Below are 20,731 nucleotides of genomic sequence, written 5' to 3'. Positions count from 1 at the left end.
GGAAACCCCTTATCCTGAAGAGCCTTAGTTACAGACTCTGACCAAGCTATCATAGCTTTGGCAACCCATGTGGCCGCAAAAGACGGTGCGAGGGCTGACCCTGAAGCCTCAAACAGAGACCGAGCTAGACTCTCTAGGAGCCGATCAGTCGGATCCTTAATAGATGACCCATTAGGAAGAGACAGCAACGTACTAGAGGCCAAACGGGATACGGGAGGATCCACTGAAGGGGATTCTGCCCACTTTTTACAAAGCTCTGGAGCGAACGGATACCTTGCACCTAGGGCCTTCTGGCCTAAGAAACGTTTATCCGGTCGCTCCATGTGACGTTGGACTAAATCCTCAAACTCAGGATGAGTAGAAAACACTTTATGAGGTTGCTTGAATTTCTTAAAGGACACCTTATGACCAGAAGGTAAGGTGGCCACATCCTCTACTCCCAAAGTCTGGTTAATGGCCTCAATGAGACTGTCAACAGATTCCTGATAACCAGGAGCTTCTAAATCAAAAGACCCCTCTGAGTCATAGTCCGAACCGTGCTCACTCAATTCCGCAGGAGAGGGAGATCGAGAGACAGGATTCAAAGATGCTGATGCACCTGACTGACCGGGAGACGCTGTGTGGGATCGTTTCCCCTGTGTCTGCCTAGAGGGAGTACGGCCCCTGCAGGCCGGAGGATCCTGAAAATCAGAGGATCTTTCCAAAACAGGCGGATGAATGTCCCTGACAGGGGCTTGAAGGGACTCAACCGCCTTTGTTAGAGACGCCATAGACTGCGTTAATGATATGACCCACTCAGGGGGAGACACTGCCGACCCAGGTACAGGCACACCCGGCAGGATAGCCGGCGGGGAAGCAGACAGGGTAGCAAACGGGGGCTCCTGCACGCGCTCGGAATCACAAGCCTCACAGAAATGGTTACTTTGCGCATGCGGAAAAGTAGACTGACAGGTAATGCATGAGGTATACAGAACTGAGTGAGTCTTAGTCTTTCTAGACATGACTCTTGCTGCTGCTGCTGCTGCTATGCTCCGTATCTCCTTATGAGCTACTAGGTCTAGAACAAATACTGCTGTCAGGCTGAGGGAAGTAGCACTTACCCCAGTCCTGTGTCCCCGTATGCTCTCAAACACTGAACCATGTCTCCTGTGCAAACCACCCATATAAACTAATTCACAGGGCGGATGCCTGAAAAAAGTGGGAGGAGTTACCGCACATGGACCCGGTTTAGGCCGAAGCAGGGATCTAGATTTTACTCTTTCCCCTGCTCTCCCAGGAAAGCTGGGTGCTCGAAACAGGAAGTAAACCGTCGCCATGGAGGCGGGACTTCCCCCAGACTACAAGACCCATAATGCCACAGGCTGTACAGAGAAAACAGGAAGCCGCAGAAAAAGGGGTGGGACTTCCGCCCATGCTCAGACTACAAGATCCATAATGCCTCAGCGAACAGGAAACCGCCTAAAAAAGGGGCGGGACTTCCGCCCATGCCTCTGCTGAAGTTTGCTTGTGGGGAAAAACGCTGGAAACCAGCACAGCGCCGGATATAGTCGCCAGCAGAACGCGCGATGAAGCAGGAGCCCCCCCTATGCAGCTCTCTGACAGCGCATAAGGTTAGACATAAAAAATCCACATATAAATATATATATATACATATATAAATATTAAAAGACGGTGCAGGCACCCTAACTCCTTACACCCTTCAGAAGGCGAGGAGAGGGACCGTCTGCCTCCTTTAAACACCGTAGTCGTGCATTGGTGATGAAGTGGAGGCTGTACGGACAAGGAATGAATGCCTGTACAACCTAGGGTTCCGTTACCTCAGGGTGGTCAGGTTCTTAGTCCGGCAAAAAAATCCCACGTCGCGGGAAAGGATACGTGGAGGCGACACTCCACGTGCTCGCCCGTTGTTGGTTTGGGGAGATCGGACCCCTTCAAAAGGGTCCGTCGCCCCTGTCTTATCTTCAGAGAAAAAAGCATCTGGGAAAACCCAGAGATGTGCCTCCTACGGACACTAAGCATAAACTGGAGCTGTCAGGGCCAGTGGCAAGGTGTATACTATGGAGGAGGAGCTAACTTTTTTTTTTTTTTTTTTATACCTACTTAGTGTCAGCCTCCTGGCGGCAGTAGCATACACCCACAGTCCTGTGTCCCCCAATGAGACGATGGAGAAAATAATTTTTGCAATTGGGTTTCATTACCAATTCTGCACCTTTTACCTTCTGTGGCTCCTGTGTTTCTCAGTCTACTGCTGGCTACAGAATGAACTAGATGAGCATCCTTCAGTCAGCCCAGTATGACGGTCTGATGGCAAATTGTAACTTATCTGTCATTTTATGAGCTCTTCTCAGCTTATTTATGCTCACTGATCACATCAAAGTTGAAAATGCAGTGCCATGAAAAGCATATAAATGCCAAATATAGGGATTTTTGTGTACTCACCGTAAAATCCTTTTCTCCGAGCCATTCATTGGGGGACACAGACCGTGAGTGTATGCTGCTGCCAATAGGAGGCTGACACTAAGTGATACAAAAAAAGTTAGCTCCTCCCCTGCAGTATACACCCTCCTGCTGGCTCTCAGCTAACCAGTTCGGTGCAAAAGCAGTAGGAGATTAATAACAATATATGAGCATATAGCATGTCATATGATATATGAGAATATAGCATGTCAGATTATAAAAAACAATCATAAGCTAATAACAGGGTGGGAGCTGTGTCCCCCAATGAATGGCTCGAAGAAAAGGATTTTACGCTGAGTACACAAAAATCCCTATTTCTCCTTCGCCTCATTGGGGGACACAGACCGTGGGACGTCCCAAAGCAGTCCCTGGGTGGGGAAAACAACAGATCAGGCCCTGTGTAACCGCTACTTACAAGTGCGCCACCGCGGGCTGCAGAGTCCGCCTGCCCAGACTCACATCTGTGGAAGTGTGGGAATTATAGCGCTTCAAGAATGCATGCGGACTGGACGAATCCGCAAGCTTGCAGGCGTGCCTTGCTGACGCCTGGTGCCTAGAACCCTTGATAGACAGGGAGATAGGCTGACATCTAGCACGGAAGGACTCCTGGATGGTGAAAAGAATTCACCATGTTATCATGGTCGATGAAACGGCTAAACCCTTCCTGAAAATGTCAGGAAGCCTTCCTCTACCGTCAGGAAGCCCAAATAAAACGTCCAACCTTCAGAAGGACGCCGTCCTCAAGACGTACCTACTCAGAGCACTCACTTCGTCCAGAATATGGGGGATCTTATTCCATTTTGTGGACTGGAGCCAAAAGAGATGAGGGAAGAACTATGCCCTCATAACAGTGGTAATACAGTGCCACCTTGGTAACAAGGGAAGGAGATGGCCTGAGGACAACCTTGCCTCGAAGGAAATAAGGGAAAAAAGTCTGAAAGAGCAGAGAAGCTAGCTCCGAAGACTCGTCAGAGTGAGAATATCGCAGAGGAGAACGGGACGACTTTTCCTGATAGTAAAGTCTGCCCGGATGAAAAAGGAGCCTACTGTAAGGCTCCTAGGAATAATAAGGTCCCAATGATCTAACGGTATGCAATAGGGAAGAACTACGTGTGAAAACTCCCTGTGAGAAAGTCCCTACTTGCGGTTGTGCTGCGATAAGGCGAGAAGATACTAGCTCCGCAAACAAAAAAACGGACGTGGTCAGTGCGGATCTCTGAGGATCACTGGGGCCCCTTTCTGCTTCCGAAAGGCTTTCGGAAGCAGTGGAAGGAGAGTTATGGAAACTGGTACCACGGCAGAACCAGAGCATGGAGAGCGATGGCTCTTGGATCTCGAGGCCGAACCACGAACTCGAGTACATTGGCCTTCAGTCTGGATGTCATCCCACCTACAACTGGAGAGCTCCAGTAAGGACAGATCTGATGGAAGACTTCGGGGTGAAGTTCCCACTGACTTGAGGCGGAACCCTGACGGCTGAATTTGTTTGCCGTTCAGAGTTCTACTTCTGGGATATATACTGCCGAGATCACCGAATAATAGACTTCGGCCCATCAGAGAAAGTGAGGTACCTCGGTCATGGCGCCTGACCGTGGGTACCTGCTAGATGACTGACGTAAGCCACCGCCGTGGCATTATCCAATTGAATTCGGATAGGGAGACCCGCCAGAAGGCAGTGGACCTGCTGTAAGACTACCGTTCGGATCTCCAGAACAATGATGGGGAGAAGAAGACTGGCATTGGAAGTTACTAATAACCATTGAACCGGGAGAAAGGCCCTGGATGAAGAAGGAGCTCAGAGACTATTGTCTGAAAGTCTGTTTGACTTGCTGAAAACGAGCGGAGCGAAGGAAACAGTTTCCATTGTCGTCACCATTTTTGCTCAGAACTCTCTTAGCAAATCGAATGAAATGAGGGGGTGAGTAATCAAGTCCTCAGAACTCTCCTTGCGCGAGCTCCCTGTTGAAGTGCCATGACCTTGTCTCGAGGAAGAATTACCATCCTTCTAGAAGTGTGCAGGATCAGCCTCAAAAAGGATATCTGCTGGGCTGGAAATGAGGAGAACTTGTCTAAGTGTAGCTGCCAGCCCAGGAGAGAAGGTATCGCAAGAGATATAGACGACTCAGCGTAGTCCTGGAAGGGCGGCTAGACAGACCAAACAGGGCAGGACGAGCACGTCTCTAGAGTGCAAGAGAAACATGACATCCGCCATGACCCGAGCGAACACTCTGGGTGCGGAAGCAAGGCCGAAGGACAAGGTTGTGACTTGAAAATGCTGTTGACGAATGGAAAGGCGAAGGAATTTTTGCAGAGGGCAAGCAACCCGAATGTCGATGGATGCCGGAAACTGCACCTTTTTCTGTTGAAGTAATGGCTGAGCGGAGGGACTCCATCCAAAGAAGGAGGACCATGTCAAAGGTTGTTAGAAGTTTGAGGTCCAGGGTCGATCTTACTTTTCGTTCCCCTGTTTGGAACCAAGATCCCTTAGATCTAGACTGTGCTGGACAATCCTTATACAATCCTTTGTCAGTCTCCCGCTCAAAAGATTTGATTGGCCAGTTGTTGCTGGTGTTAATCAAGGTAGTTAAGGTCTCCAGCCAGGAGACCATTGCTCTAGCAATCCATGCGGCCTCTAGGGAGGATAGAGCGCTGGACCCGAAGCCGCAAGACGGAACAAACCAGATTTGCTATCTGACAGTCCGTGGTATTTTTAATTGATGACCCATCAGGTAGGGATACTGGTAGGTATACCACAGGAGATTCTACCCGGTTAAACTGCCCCATGGCAGAATGTGCGGCTGCATCCAGCAGGTCATAGTCTCTTGCCATCTCCTCTTTTCACGGTGCAGAGATAAAAATTAGGAACCCTCGATCCATCAACCTCTTAACAGGGAAGTGGAGAGGAATTGTCTGCCCTCTTGCATCATCCACTAAATAGTGGTGATGCAGAGGGGGGAGCTCGTACGCCAAAAATACGTACGCTACTCACCTGGTAGCAGTGTTTTTTCAGGAGCCATGACAGCACAACGAGAGAGGGGATCCGCCCTTCAGGGACAGGAAACCTCAGACATAAAAGGGCGGCACCTCACTCACCCGCCAGTTGGTTTACAGAGTATGAAAGGACCTTCTAGGTTAGTAGCACATAAACAATATTAATATATGGTACAATTCACCCAGTGAATAAACTTAGGAATTTTTCTAAAGGAAGTGTTGAACCCATAAACAAAGAGGGTAGGGAATATAAGGGTGCTGTCATGGCTCCTGAAAAAACACTGCCACCAGGTGAGTAGCGTACGTATTTATTCAGTCGCCATGACAGCACAACGAGAGACTTTCAGAGAAGTGAAAAAGTGACTAGGGAGGGATAATAGCTTCCAGCACCCTTCTCCCAAATGTGAGGTCGGAGGAGCCACCTAGATCTAATCTATAGTGTCTAAGAAAGGTGGATGGAGAAGACCATGTGGCCGCCTTACAGATGTCCTCAATCGATACTTCTGCTCTCTCAGCCCAGGATGTGGCTACCGCACGAGTGGAGTGTGCCTTTATACCTTCTGGAATTTCCACGCCACCTGCGGTATAAGCAAGAGATATCGCCTCCCTAATCCATCTGGCTAGGGTATTTTTTGATACTCTAAGTCCCTTCCTAACCCCCTGGTAGGATAAAAATAAAGCGTGGTCTTTTTTCCAGGTGTCTGTTACCGAAATGTATTTGAGAAGGCACCTACGTACGTCCAAACAATGAAATCTCTGCTCCTTATTGTTAGAGGGATTAGGACAAAATGAAGGTAGGATCACCTCCTGGGATCTATGAAATTTTGAGGCAACCTTTGGAAGATAAAGAGGGTCAGGCCTCATCACCACTCTATCTTCCAAAAATTGCATATTTGGACGTTGCCTGGATAATGCCTGAAGATCACTAACCCTTCTTGCCGATGTAAGGGCAACTAAGAGGGCTGTTTTGACCGACAGGATCTTGATTGGAACAGAGTCAATAGGCTCGAACGGAGCTTGTGTTAGAGCCGAGAGCACAAGATTTAGATCCCATGGCACTATCTTTTGTTTAACAACCGGCCTGGATCTGGTGACCGCTTTGAAAAACCTTGTTATCCAGTGATTACTGGCTATGTTGGAATTATATAGTGCCCCTAGAGCTGAAACCTGAACTCTAAGGGTGCTGGTGGCTAAGCCTAACTCTAGGCCCTTCTGTAAAAATTCTAGGATTTGAGCAATATCAGGTTTTTGATTGATTTGTGCTCCTGAACTTGATAGGAACTTCCTCCATACCCTAACATAAATGCTAGTCGTGGAGGCTTTCCTACTTTTAAGTAGAGTATTTACAAGATTTTGGGAGAATCCCTTTCCTTTCAGAAGTGACCTCTCAAGTTCCACGCTGTCAGGTGCAAGTTGGTTACTCGTGGATGCAAGACTGGACCCTGGGAAAGGAGGTCCGGTATTTCTGGGAGGATCCATGGCTGGGAAATGGACATGCTTCTCAACCATGGGAACCATGACCTTCTGGGCCAGAACGGGGCTATTAAAATCACTCGGGCTCCGTCTTCCCGAATTTTCCTCAGAACTATAGGAATGAGATTCAGAGGAGGGAAAGCGTAGGCGAGACTGAAATTCCAGGGGATCAGAAGAGCGTCGACTGCGTACGGGTTGTCCCTTGGGTCTAGGGAACAGAATTGATGGAGTTTCTTGTTTCCTCGACTGGCAAACAGATCTATCTCTGGACATCCCCACAACCGTACGATCTGATTGAAGACAGCCGGTTTTAGAGACCAGTCCCCTTGTTTGAGCTCGTTGCGGCTTAAGTAATCGGCCATGGTATTTAGATTTCCCTTTATATGAAGGGCCGTAAGGGAGAGCAGGTGATTTTCGGCCATCTGTAAAATATGATTTGTAACGTTCATTAATGACCTAGACCGTGTACCTCCTTGGTGGTTCACATAAGCAACGGTCACCTGGTTGTCAGAGAGTAGTCTAACATGTCTACCCTGCAGAGGTATAAGGAACCTATCTAAGGCGCGTTCCACCGCCATCAATTCCTTCAAATTGGAGGACGTGTCTCGCTCCGATTGGGACCACAGACCCTGAATGTAATTGTCTTCCCAGTGTGCCCCCCAACCCGTGGGGCTAGCATCAGTTGTTATCACCCGTGTTATCTGATTTGTCCAAGGTACACCTCTACGAAGATTAGGGATGTGCGTCCACCAACTTAGGGAACCCGTGGCGTCTACAGATAGGGAAATTTTTTTATCAAGGTTAGCGCCCAGCCGCCGAAAATTATGCAGAACATCCCATTGCAGAGACCTGGAGTGAAACTGTGCCCACATCACCGCCGGAAAACAAGAAGTAAGTGAACCTAAGAGTGACATAGCATTTCTTAAGGAGACTACGGGATTTTTAATTGCTCTGGAGGCCAGCCGACGAATAGAATCGACTTTTGAGTCTGGCAGGCGACATTCCTGCTGACCCGAATCCACCGTAAGACCCAAAAACTGCTGTGACGTTGAGGGCTGAAGACGCGACTTTTTGAGATTGATAATCCATCCTAAGTTGTGTAATGCTGCTATCACTTTCTCCAACTGCTCTTTACAGTGTGACTCTGAACGCCCAACAATCAATAAATCATCCAGGTAGGGAATTATTAGTATGTTTTGCTCATGAAGGTGTGCCATAACCTCTACCATAATCTTAGTGAAAACCCGAGGTGCGACTGCAACACCAAAGGGGAGTGCCTGATATTGAAAGTGCTCTACTGTGCCGGCAAGAGAAACCGCCACCCTGAGAAAGCGCTGATGAGTTGCATGTATCGGGACATGGTAATAGGCGTCTTTCAGATCTAAGACAACCATGAAGCAATTGTGAAAAAGAAGCTTTATTGCCGACTTCACAGATTCCATTTTAAAGGATGGGACCCGCAGGAATACATTCAGGCCCTTTAGATTGATGATGGTACGATATGATCCATCTGGCTTCTTTATCAGGAATAAAGGGGAGTAAAACCCCGTACCTTGTTCCTTCGTAGGTACTTTAACGAGAACCCCCTTTCTTTGGAGATCTCGAACTTCTGACTCCAACGCCAATTGTTCTGCGGCAGAAGAACGGATAGGGGTTAATTTAAATTTGTCCTGGGGGGGTATGGTGGAATTGGAACTTTAACCCCTCTTTAATGATACTGAGTATCCATGGACTATTGGTGATTTTCAACCAGGCTGGGTAGAAGGCCAACAGCCTACCGCCCACCTGGTCCGCCAGTCATTGAGGCTTTTTAGAGTCTCTAGAGGAGTTAAACATATAACCTCTACCTCTTCTTCTATAAGAGTTATATCTGGTCGAATCTCTATTTGAATCTCTGTCCGATCTTCGGCGATACAGCCCTCCTCTGTTGTAGTCTCGTCTATAGAAGGGTCTTGTTAGAAGAGGGAATCGCTTTTTATTGTCACCTGCTTTTTCTAGAAGCTCATCCAGGACTGGGCCAAACAAATGAACCCCCTCACAGGGGATGCCACATAGTTTCGATCTGGCCTGTAAGTCTCCTGGCCAGCATTTTATCCAAAGAGCTCTACGGGCCGCATTAGACAGTGCTGATGACCTTGCAGCTAGCCTAACGGAATCGGCTGACGCATCCGAAAGGAAGGCTGCTGCATCCTGAATCATAGACATAGATGATAGGATCTCGCACCTAGGAACCTTATCCTTGAGCTGGTCTTCTAGATTACCCAACCATACCATCAACGACCGGGCAGTGCAGGTGGCCGCAATCGCCGGTCTCAGGGAACCTGCTGATGTTTCCCAAGCTCCTTTAAGGAATACCTCAGCTTTCCTATCAAGCGGGTCCTTTAGGTTTCCCAGATCCTCAAATGGGAGAGACGTTTTTTTACAAGCTTTGGCCACCGCCGCATCCAGCTTCGGGACTTTGTCCCAGGAGGAAGAAGCCTCTTCCTCAAAGGGATATCTTCTTTTGAATGCTGGTGGGAGTGACCCCTTCCTTTCGGGTTTCTTCCATTCTCTCGTAATCAGTGATTTAACTTTATCAACTACCGGAAATACTCTTTTGGATTTGCGATCTATGCCTTTAAACATTATGTCCTGAATGGAACATTCCGCCTGGGTCTCCTCAATGCCCATGGTGTTGTTGACAGCTTTGACTAAGCGGTTAATCCTATCAAGTGATAGACAGGCTCGACTAGATTCCATGTCCTCTGATGATGATGACGGATGAGAATCCGAGCTTACACCACCCGTGTCTGAATCCACATCTGAGGCTGGGGATAATATCTCCTTCCTCTTTTTTGAAACTGACTTCTGAGACCTCATGGAATCTCTGACCTCCTGTCTAACCAGATCCCTAAGAGTAGACGTAAGGTCAGGGGCCTCGTCCTCAATTAACCGTTGAATGCAGATGCTACACAATTTCTTTTCATGTCCATCTGGAAGTGGCTCCGTACAGATGGCACACTCCCTATGTTTGGATTTGGACACAGATTTCCTCCCCTAATAAGGAGAGAGGGAATACAAGGAGGGACAGCTATCAGAAACGTACTTTCACGAAGCTCACTTACCCATCCCTGCAGCGAAAGGTACCGTGATCGGGGGGTCCTTCTTAGCCGGAGATCTCTTACGGCCTGAGGACTTAGTTGGTTTCTGAGCCTCTTTAGCTCTACCAGCGCGACTACTGCCACTAGAACGCCGATGGGAGCTGCTCAAAGGCTGTTCAGGTTGTTGCTGCTGCTCACCGCCCAGCTGCGGTGTTCCTTCCAGAGACTCCATATTGGAAATGGTGGACAGGAACAAGCTGTGGCTTCAGTACGCCGTTTAAATTCCTCCCCCTGGGTACCACCCCCGGATGGGGGCCAGCAGGGAAATCACTTGCCGACGACCGGTACTGCGCTGGTAGGGTCGTGACCGCTAGGCGTCCGCTTAAAGCGCTGGACCCCTCGTGGCCAGAAAATCCCTCCCCAGACGCCGGGCGCTGCCATTAGCCAGAAGAAGTCGCTACCGCGCATGCGCGGCCGCGTCATCGCCCCGCGCCGCTCGCGACGTCATCCGGACACGCCTCTTCCGGACGCCGCTGCGGCGCTGAGAGCGGACGCGCCGGACAAGGACGGCAGCTCTCCCTAGCCACCGCAGACCCCGGCGCAAGCGGCGGACCGACCCCGGAGGCCCCAGCAGAAGCGGCACCCTGGAGACCCCCAGGTAAAAAGCAGCTGTCGTAGAAGCAAGGCCCTTAATGCCTCGGGCCGCTTCCTCCTGCCGACACCTACACCAACAGTACCCCTGCCGTGTGGTGCTTCCATCTACCTGACCAGGCCGAGGTAGGGGGACCCCGCTACCTGCATCGGTCTGTCAGGCGTGGGATAAATTCTTTCTTCGACCCTCTTCTCGGGGCCTGTCTGAAGAGGTTCCACTGTCAGGGACAGGAAACCAACTGGCGGGTGAGTGAGGTGCCGCCCTTTTATGTCTGAGGTTTCCTGTCCCTGAAGGGCGGATCCCCTCTCTCGTTGTGCTGTCATGGCGACTGAATAAAGGGTGCCTCTATATGTCCACAGAGTTCAGGTCTCCAGGTGGACAGGACAGGTTGTCTGGCGTTAGGCCTGGATGCAGAAGAGGAAACATGGAGATGACACTCCGTGTGCTCGTCTGTTGATGGTGTGGGGAGATCGGTGCCCTTTAAAGGACCCGTCGCCCTTAAAAATCAGGCCAGGCATGGAATCCCACGTAGAGGCTTCTGTCCAGTGAATCGCTTATCCGAATTGAATGGCAAATGCTCTCGAGGGAGTTTAGTCTCTGAAGCTCTGGCAAGCTCAGGCAATATCCAATCCATATTCAGAGCCTTGTTGTCATCAAATCATTGGTGAAGGAGCAGAAAACGAAAAACTTCCGTTTTCTAGATGCCTGTATGTATCTAGACACCTGCACACTTCTAGAATACTTGCGGCCCCTGCTAGCCGACGGCTCCCATGTAGGATAGGGACCATGTATATTGGTCCTGCGAGCACTCCAAACACAAAGGGTACACAGAGGGATTCAATCTCTTGGTCCGAGAACCATGGATTGGTCAGTGAAGAAGTCCACTGAGGGGAACTAGAGGATAAAGCTGGGGTCGGCGGCGGAGGGCTCCTCGGACTGATCAAGCGCCTTTAAGACCAGGGAATACTGGTCATGCGCCTTTAAGAACAGAGAATACTGGTCATGCACCTTTAAGACCAGGAAATACTGGTCATACGCCTTTAAGACCAGGGAATACTGGTCATGCACCTTTAAGACCAGGAAATACTGGTCATACGCCTTTAAGACCAGGGAATACTGGTCATGCACCTTTAAGACCAGGAAATACTGGTCATACGCCTTTAAGACCAGGGAATACTGGTCATGCGCCTTTAAGACCAGAGAATACTGGTCATGCACCTTTAAGACCAGAGAATACTGGTCATGCACCTTTAAGACCAGAGAATACTGGTCATGCGCCTTTAAGACCGGGAAATACTGGTCATGCGCCTTTAAGACCAGAGAATACTGGTCATGCACCTTTAAGACCAGAGAATACTGGACATGCACCTTTAAGACCAGGGAATACTGGTCATGCGCCTTTAAGACCAGGGAATACTGGTCATGCGCCTTTAAGACCAGGGAATACTGGTCATGCGCCTTTAAGACTGGGAATCCTGGCCATATGCCTTTAAGACCAGGGAATACTGGTCATGTGCTTTTAAGACCAGGAAATACTGGTCATGTGCCTTTAAGACTGGGAATCCTGGCCATATGCCTTTAAGACCAGGGAATACTGGTCATGTGCCTTTAAGACCAGGTACTTCCTTACCCGGGTACTGATGTAGAGTTGATGTGCCCCTTTAATGCAAAAATACTGGGTGGACCAAGATGGCCACCGGGAGCTGCAGAGTTGATAAAATCTCGCAGAGAGCGAGAAGCGCCAATTTGGGGGGCGGAGCCACAGACACGATGTTGAATAGGCCTAAGCCGGGGCCTAAATTTCTGAAGCCGGCGGAAGTCACCAGTGGGTTGTTCCAGGCAAGACTTTCAGGATGCAGCCTACAAATCGGCCGAAGCCGGGGACTAAATTTTTGCAGCCATCCAGAGCGTTACCTCAGAGAGGTGGGCCACAGGGAAGTGGCTGAGGCTGCCTGTCAGCATGTGAATATCCCTCTGAAGATGGATCCACTCACCATTGATGCGCGTCCCGGCATGGAGCCGCCGCGGATGTGGGTTTCAGCGCTGTTCTGTGCAGCGTGGACGGTGCAGGGATAAGCCTCAATCCATCATCCGTTTGTTAGGGAGGTGGAGAGGACCCGTCCGCCTCCTTGTGCCATCCGCTTTCACAGTGGTGGGACAGTGGGGGCTGCTCGGACGCCATAGAGAGGGGCCTCTGTACAGCCACGGAGCTCAGTCCGGGTGGACAGGGTCAGTTGTCCGGCATTAGGCCTGGCTCCAGGAGAGGATACGTGGAGGCGACACTCCATGTGGTCGCCTGCTGCTGGTGTGGGGAGATCGGGACCATGAAAGGAACCGTCGCCCCTGAAGTGAGCTCAGGCATGGATTCCCACGTCGCAGGAGAGGGTACGGGGAGGTATACTCACCGTGCTCGCCTGTTGATGGTTCGGGGGAGATCAGAACCTTGAAAGGAACCGTCGCCCCCTTCACTCCGTTAATTAAAAAATAAAAATTTACAGAAAAGTAAACAATAAAATAAAAACGTTGGGATCTGAAACAGACCCATGTGCCTCCTACAGACACTAAGCAAGAACTGGTTAGCTGAGAGCCAGCAGGAGGGTGTATACTGCAGGGGAGGAGCTGAGAGCCAGCAGGAGGGTGTATACTGCAGGGGAGGAGATCACTTTTTTTGTATCACTTAGTGTCAGCCTCCTATTGGCAGCAGCATACACCCACGGTCTGTGTCCCCCAATGAGGCGAAGGAGAAAGAGTAACATTTTTAACAAAACCCTAATTTTAAGACACAAATAGATGAATTTAAGGAAAACAAAAAATCTAATAATATTTATCCCCAAAGGTATATCTACTAGTGATGAGCGAACGTGCATGTCTAAGGTGTTATCTGAGCATGCTTGTGTGCTAACAGAGTGTCTTCGGCGTGCTTGAATACTATGTTCGAGTCCCCGTGGCTCCATGTCTAGCGGCTGTTAGCCAGCAGTAACACATGCAGAGATTGCCTGTCTGTTAGGCAATCCCTGCATGTGTTGTGGCTGTTATACAGCAATGAGACAAAGCCGTGTGGACTCGAACATAGTATTCAAGCACACCGAAGACACTCTGTTAGCACACAAGCATGCTCAGATAACACCTTATACATGCACATTCGCTCATCACTAGTATCTACTCATTGGCCATATACATTAATGTCAAGCAACCCCAATAATTTTGCCAAGTAAGGATTCAGCGTATACAACATATACTGTAAGTGGACTATAAAGATCAAAGTGTGCATCTAACCTTTAAAAGAGGATCAGCATGTTCCAAAAACCACCCTGCCACAGCATGCCCAGCCTCATGGTAAGCCACTGTCTTTTTTTCCTCTGGATGGAGAACTTGGGTTTTCTTTTCTAAGCCTGTAAAGTGAAGGGTATACAAGAACATCAAAATTCTACTAAAAGTGCATATATAATTTAATAAGAATTTAATTTCTTTATTCTGTAGAAAGTTTGGTAAATGTTTTGATGGCAGAAAAAGAAAGATCACTCATCGTTCAATGAATGATCCGATAGACAAAAACTATGAGTAACATCTATGTGACATTTCATTAAGCTAAAAGTGATTTACTCTGTTATTATCAAACAATTATTATTTTTTTTTGCACTTTCATTTTTTTTCCTCCCTTTCTTCCAAGAGCCATAACAAATTTTAATTTTTCAATCTTGTTTCCTGTGGGATGAATTGTAGTTTAGAATTATACCATTCATTTTACCATTTTTTTTTATTCATTGGAAAATGAGGGGAAATAAAATTCTAAATGCAAGGAAAATACAAAAAAAAAAATAAAAAAAAAAAAAATCAGCAACTGTTTTTAACCTTATCACTCAAAGCCATTTTGCGTTTTCTCCTCCCCTTCTTCCAAGAGCCAGAACTTTTTCATAATCCCATCAATATGGCCATCTGAGGGCTTGTTTTGTGCTAGACGAGTTGTACTTTTGAATGGCACCATTGACTTTACCACAATTGTGTTTTTTTATTTACCATAGTCACTATATGGTAAAACTGACCTAGCAATATGCTTCCCCAGAGGTCAGTAAGAGTACGTAGATACCATAGATACCAACAAGCCGGCATGCACAGAAGTATCATAATGACGGCACAGGGATCTTCTGCAGATGGGCAGCCGGAATGACGCGCTTCCGCCCGGCACATGTTAAATCCCGCTGTCAGAGATTGACATTCAGTAGTGGACCATCCCTTTAATGAACACTTGCCGAAAATACAGATATTAGATTGCACTAATGAATCAATACAATTTAGGATGGAGAAATGTGTGATATGTTCACATATTTCTACCTTATTTATAAAAGAACATCACACTTCCAACATCTTACCTCCTATTACTCTCTCAATCGCTTGTTCAAAATGCTTCTGGTTTATGGCATCAGAGAGATGTCTCGCAGCGATGAGAGCAGCTTCATTACACACATTTGCAATATCTGCCCCTGTAACAAAAAAAAACAGCACAAAAAAAAATGAAAGAAACAGAAATAAAAACAGAAGAGATAGTCAAATAAGATCATAAGTGCTGTGGAAAGTTTACAGCAGGTATTAAACAAAATGCTGCAAAGTAAAAGACCTTCAAAAAAATAGAGGTGTTTGTACTTTGTCATTTGATCAAATAAATTATTACGTAAGTGAACAAAAAAAGAGAAATTTAACTAGTATCAATATTTGATGTGACCAGCCTTCGCCTTCAAAGCGGCATCAATCCTTTTGTATTTGCGCACAAGATAAATACAAGCAGATACTTTTCCAAAAAAACACCAGTATACAGGCAAAGATGCTTACCTGTTCAAGGCCTCCAACAATTGCACTAAACAAGGTGCAGCGGACCCAAATTAAGATGGCAAATACACAGGTGCAATAATACCGATAATGCAGTCACCCTACAATGAGGAATTGGCCGCTTGGTGCACCTGTGCAAGCAAATAGTCTGTATGTGGCGTGTTCACACAGGAATGCAAAGTATATGGCTCAAAGCCTATTAATGACGCCATATAGCGGGCTCACCATAATGCATCCTGTGTGAACAGAGGCCACAGTGTACAGAGCCATCTAGGGCCCAGCCGCACCCCGGAAAAATATATAGGATGGCTGCATTATCGGTATTATTGCACCTGTGTATTTGCCATCTTAATTTGGGTCCGCTGCACCTTGGTTAGTGCAATTGTTGGAGGCCTTGAACAGGTAAGCATCTTTGCCTGTATACTGGTGTTTTTTTGTTTAGAATAGTGGAGGTTTTTCCTCTTATGGTGTTTTTTTTTTTAGATTAGGACTGCCAATATGTAAGGACCCTTGACGTGGGTTGGCAGCTTAAATATTGTGGTCATAATATCGACCAATACCTTGCATACATTGTTATGTTTTTGGTGCACTGTATATTTTTCCGGGGTGCGGCTGGGCCCTAGATGGCTCTGTACACTGTGGCCTCTGTTCACACAGGATGCATTATGGTAAGCCCGCTATATGGCGTCATTAATAGGCTTTGAGCCATATACTTTGCATTTCTGTGTGAACACGCCACATACAGACTATTTGTTTCCACAGGTGCACCAAGCGGCCAATTCCTCATTGTAGGGTGGCTGCATTATCGGTATTATTGCACCTGTGTATTTGCCATCTTAATTTGGGTCTGCTGCACCTTGGTTAGTGCAATTGTTGGAGGTCTTGAACAGGTAAGCATCTTTGCCTGTATACTGGTGTTTTTTTGTTTAGAATAGTGGAGGTTTTTCCTCTTATGGTGTTTTTTTTTTTCAGATACTTTTCCATCATGCAATATTGTCAGGGAGGCATCTGATTGGCTACAAATGTATTTTACAGCAGGAGAATGACCCCAAATATACAGCTAATGTCATTAAGAACTATCTGCAGCGTAAAGAAACAAGTCCTGGAAAATATTACATGGCCCCATAGAGTTCTGATCTCAACATTATCGAGTCTATATGGGATTATATGAAGAGACAGAAGGATTTACACAAGCCTATAATGTCCATACAAGATCTGTGGTTAATTCTCCAAGATGTGTGGAACAACCTCCCTACAGAGTTCCTTTTAAAACTATGTGCAAGTGTACCTAGAAGAAGTGACGTAGTTTTGAAGGTAAACGGCGGTGACACCAAACACTGATCAGACGTAGATTTCTCTTTTGTTCATTCGCTTTGCATTTTAATTGATAAAAGTAAACGGTTAACTCTTATTTTTAAAAGTATTTTTCCCTAAGGAAAAGGTAGTTAAAATTTTTGAGTATGTCTAAAGGAAAATATTTCCATTTTGCAACTCTGCATTTTTAATGTTAACTAGCTGAAGAGCCCGGCGTTGCCTGGGCATAGTAAATATCTGTGGTTAGTTATAGCACCTCACTTCTCTTATTTTCCCATCACGCCTCTCATTTTCCCAATCACATCTTTCATTTTCCCCCTCACATCTCTCATTTTCTCCCTCACACCTCTCATTTTCTCCCTCACACCTCTCATTCCCCCCTAACACTTGTCATTTCAACCTCACATCTGTCATTTTCTGATCACTCCACTATTTTTCCTCACTCCTCTCATTTTGCACTCACACCTTTTCATTTTCACCTCACACCTCTCATTTTCACCTCATCACCTCAGTATATACATGTTTGTCATCTCCCTTATATATAGTATACATCTGTATGTCATCTCCTGTATATAGTATATACCTGTATGTCATCTCCCCTGTATATAGTATATACCTGCTGTGTGTCATCTCCCCTATATATAGAATATACCTGAATGTCATCTCCTTCTATATATAGTATATACCTGTATGTCATCTCCTCCTGTATATAGTATATACCTGTGTGTCATCTCCCCTGTATATAGTATATACCTGCATGTCATCTTCTATATATAGCATATACCTGTATGTCATCTCCTCCTGTATATAGTATATACCTGTGTGTCATCTCCCCTGTATACAGTATATATCTGAGTGTCATCTCCTCCTGCATATAGTATATACCTGCATGTCATCTTCTATATATAGCATATACCTGTAAGACATCTCCTCCTGTATATAGTATATACCTGTATGTCATCTCCTCCTGTATATATATGTACCTATATGTCATCTCCTCCTCTATATAGTATATACCTGTGTGTCATCTCTCCTGTACATAGTATATACCTGTGTGTCATCTCCTCCTGTATTAGACCTCGTTCACACGTTATTTGCTCAGTATTTTTACCTCAGTATTTGTAAGCTAAATTGGCAGCCTGATAAATCCCCAGCCAACAGGAAGCCCTCCCCCTGGCAGTATATATTAGCTCACACATACACATAATAGACAGGTCATGTGACTGACAGCTGCCGTATTTCCTATATGGTGCAATTTTTGTAGTTTGTCTGCTTATTAATCAGATTTTTATTTTTGAAGGATAATACCAGACTTGTGTGTGTTTTAGGGCGAGTTTAGTTTGTCAAGTTGTGTGTGTTGAGTTGCGTGTGGCGACATGCATGTAGCGACTTTTGTGAGATGAGTTTTGTGTAGCAACATGCGTGTAGCAACTTTTTGTGTGTCGAGTTACATGTGACAGGTTAGTGTAGCAAGTTGTGTGCAGCAAGTTTTGCGCATGGCGAGTTTTGCGCGTTGCGAGTATTATGTGTGGTGCCTTTTGAGTATGTGCAAGTTTTGTGTGAGGCAACTTTTGCATGTGTTGCAACTTTTGTGCATGTGGCAATTTTTCCGCGTGTGCAAGTTTTGCGTGTGGCGAGTTTTTCATGAGGAGAATTTTGCACTTGTGGCGAGTTTTGCAAGAGCCTAGTTTTTGCATGTGGCGAGTTCTGCGCGTGGCGAGTTTTGAGTGGCGACTTTTGTGTTTTGACTTTTATGTGGCGAGGTTGGTGTATTTGTGGTGAAATGTGTGCTGAGGGTAATATGTGTTCAAGCACGTGGTAGAGTGTGGCGCATTTTGTGTGTGTTCATATCCCCGTGTGTGGTGAGTATCCCATGTCGAGGCCCCACCTTAGCAACTGTACGGTATATACTCTTTGGCGCCATCGCTCTCATTCTTTAAGTCCCCCTTGTTCACATCTGGCAGCTGTCAATTTGCCTCCTACACTTTTCCTTTCATTTTTTCCCATTATGTAGATAGGGGCAAAATTGTTTGGTGAATTGGAAAGCGCAGGGTTAAAATTTCGCCTCACAATATAGCCTATGACGCTCTCGGGGTCCAGACATGTGACTGTGCAAAATTTTGTGGCTGTAGCTGCGATGCCTCCAACACTTTTCCTTTCACTTTTTTCCCCATTATGTAGATAGGGGCAAAATTGTTTGGTGAATTGGAACGCGCGGGGTTAAAATTTCGCCTCACAATATAGCCTATGACGCTCTCGGGGTCCAGACGTGTGACTGTGCAAAATTTTGTGGCTGTAGCTGCGACGGTGCAGAAGCCAATCCCGGACATACACACATACACACACACACATTCAGCTTTATATAGTAGATATCTGTATTTTTGTAGGCAATTATGAACTTGCCGAGTACCAAAAGTTTTATCTAGAAAAGTTACTGTACAAATTTTGGTAAGCTCTGTCCAGAGATATTTTCGTTTTCTGCAAATAAAGCTTAATATTTTTGCCAGCTTTGTAATATACATTGTGTTATTAATACTGCCCCAATTCCATAAACTCTACAGTAAAAAGAAACTTTTTTTTGTTAAATACCCAAGGTCTCTAAATCAGTTCAGATGTTGTCTAACAAGGCCCAGACAGGTGTATTAGAACTCTGTCTGGATGTAGACTGTGAATACCAAGTCTGTGAGAGATACAATTACAGCTACTGTTGGGTATCTGTTTAATGTATACCTTATAATCGCTGCTATAAATGTGTACACAAGGGGAAGGACAAGTTTCAGCATCACTAACCCTATATGCCATAATGATATAGGTCATGAAAGATATTGAAAGGCTCATGATTCGCAATGAGTGAACGTGCTCATATAAGGTGTTATCTGAGCATTCTTGGGTGCTAACAGAGCATCTTCGGTGTGCTCAAATACTAAGCTCGAGTTGCTGTGGCTTGAACACCCAACACATGCTGGGATTGCCTGTTTGTAATCCCTGCATGTGTTGCGGCTGTCGAATAGCTGCGAGACCTCCAGCCGCGGGGACTCGAACATATTTTTCAAGCACAACGAAGTCACTCGGTTAGCACACGAGCATGGCAGATAACACCTTATATGTGCATGTTCGCTCATCACTACTCATGATGTAACATTTCACTGAAGCCTCACAGCAGAATCTATCACTCATAGGATAGCCTATATTAAAGGGGCTCTCCATGCTCGGTACGAAAGCGACTGCAGACTCAATCCCGACAGCGAGCGCACCCCATGCAGTCAGGATTCCCCAGTATTGCCAGCACAAGCTGGTGGTGATATGACTGCCAGTATGTGAATTGCATACTTACAATCACATGCTCACTAAACTGGCTTGTCCTCTATGGAAATGCATTAACCCCTTAACGACTGTCGATACGCCTTTTAACGGTGGCAGTTAAGGAACCCTATTTCTCAGCGCCGCTTTTTAACAAAACTGAGAAATAGGGGTATCGCGCCCCCCATAGTCGGAAAATCTCCGGGGTCTCAGCTACCCGGACAACATGATCAGGGCCAGCTTTTATGGTCTCCTTTCATGTGATTGCCATTATTCACCGAATAATGGTGATCACAAAAAAAATAAGTAGGCAGATTTACAATTAATTTCTCTCTCCTCTAATATGAGCTATCATATCAGAGAAAATAGAACTGGGTTCCTCCAGCCCACCCTATACCTTCGCCATCTGTCCCCTGGCCCTCCATGACATTTTCCTGGGAAAAGAAAAAAAAAAGAAAAAAAATGGAGGGTGCATGCGCAGTGCACCCGCCGAGATCTGCAGCAGGTACCCAGCATCAAAAGGGAATTTTTCCTATTGGTTCCTTTTGCTCACTGTGATAGGGTCCATCATAGTGTTAAAAAAATAAATAAAATAAAAATAAAAAAATAAGTACATTTTTCTTTCTATTCTTTGCAGTTA

At 46.4% G+C, this 20,731-nt stretch overlaps 1 protein-coding gene across 2 annotated transcripts in view; it reads right to left on the bottom strand.

Moving 5' to 3' along the window:
• Positions 1–20,731, bottom strand: part of AFG3L2 (AFG3 like matrix AAA peptidase subunit 2) — a 78,884-nt gene that overhangs the window by 14,747 nt on the left and 43,406 nt on the right. For both annotated transcript variants that reach the window (XM_069731017.1, XM_069731018.1), the window contains exons 13-14: positions 15,024–15,134; positions 13,930–14,045 (exon numbers count right to left, since the gene is read on the bottom strand). In XM_069731017.1, coding sequence (XP_069587118.1) covers positions 13,930–14,045; positions 15,024–15,134 — 227 coding nt within the window. The remainder of the gene's footprint in view (positions 1–13,929; positions 14,046–15,023; positions 15,135–20,731) is intronic.

Source organism: Ranitomeya imitator, chromosome 6 (genome assembly GCF_032444005.1).
Source record: "Ranitomeya imitator isolate aRanImi1 chromosome 6, aRanImi1.pri, whole genome shotgun sequence".
In the NCBI taxonomy this organism is placed as follows: Eukaryota; Metazoa; Chordata; class Amphibia; order Anura; family Dendrobatidae; genus Ranitomeya; species Ranitomeya imitator.
The sequence above is the reverse complement of the archived record's forward strand: the minus strand, read 5'-3'. Positions and strand labels throughout refer to the sequence as shown.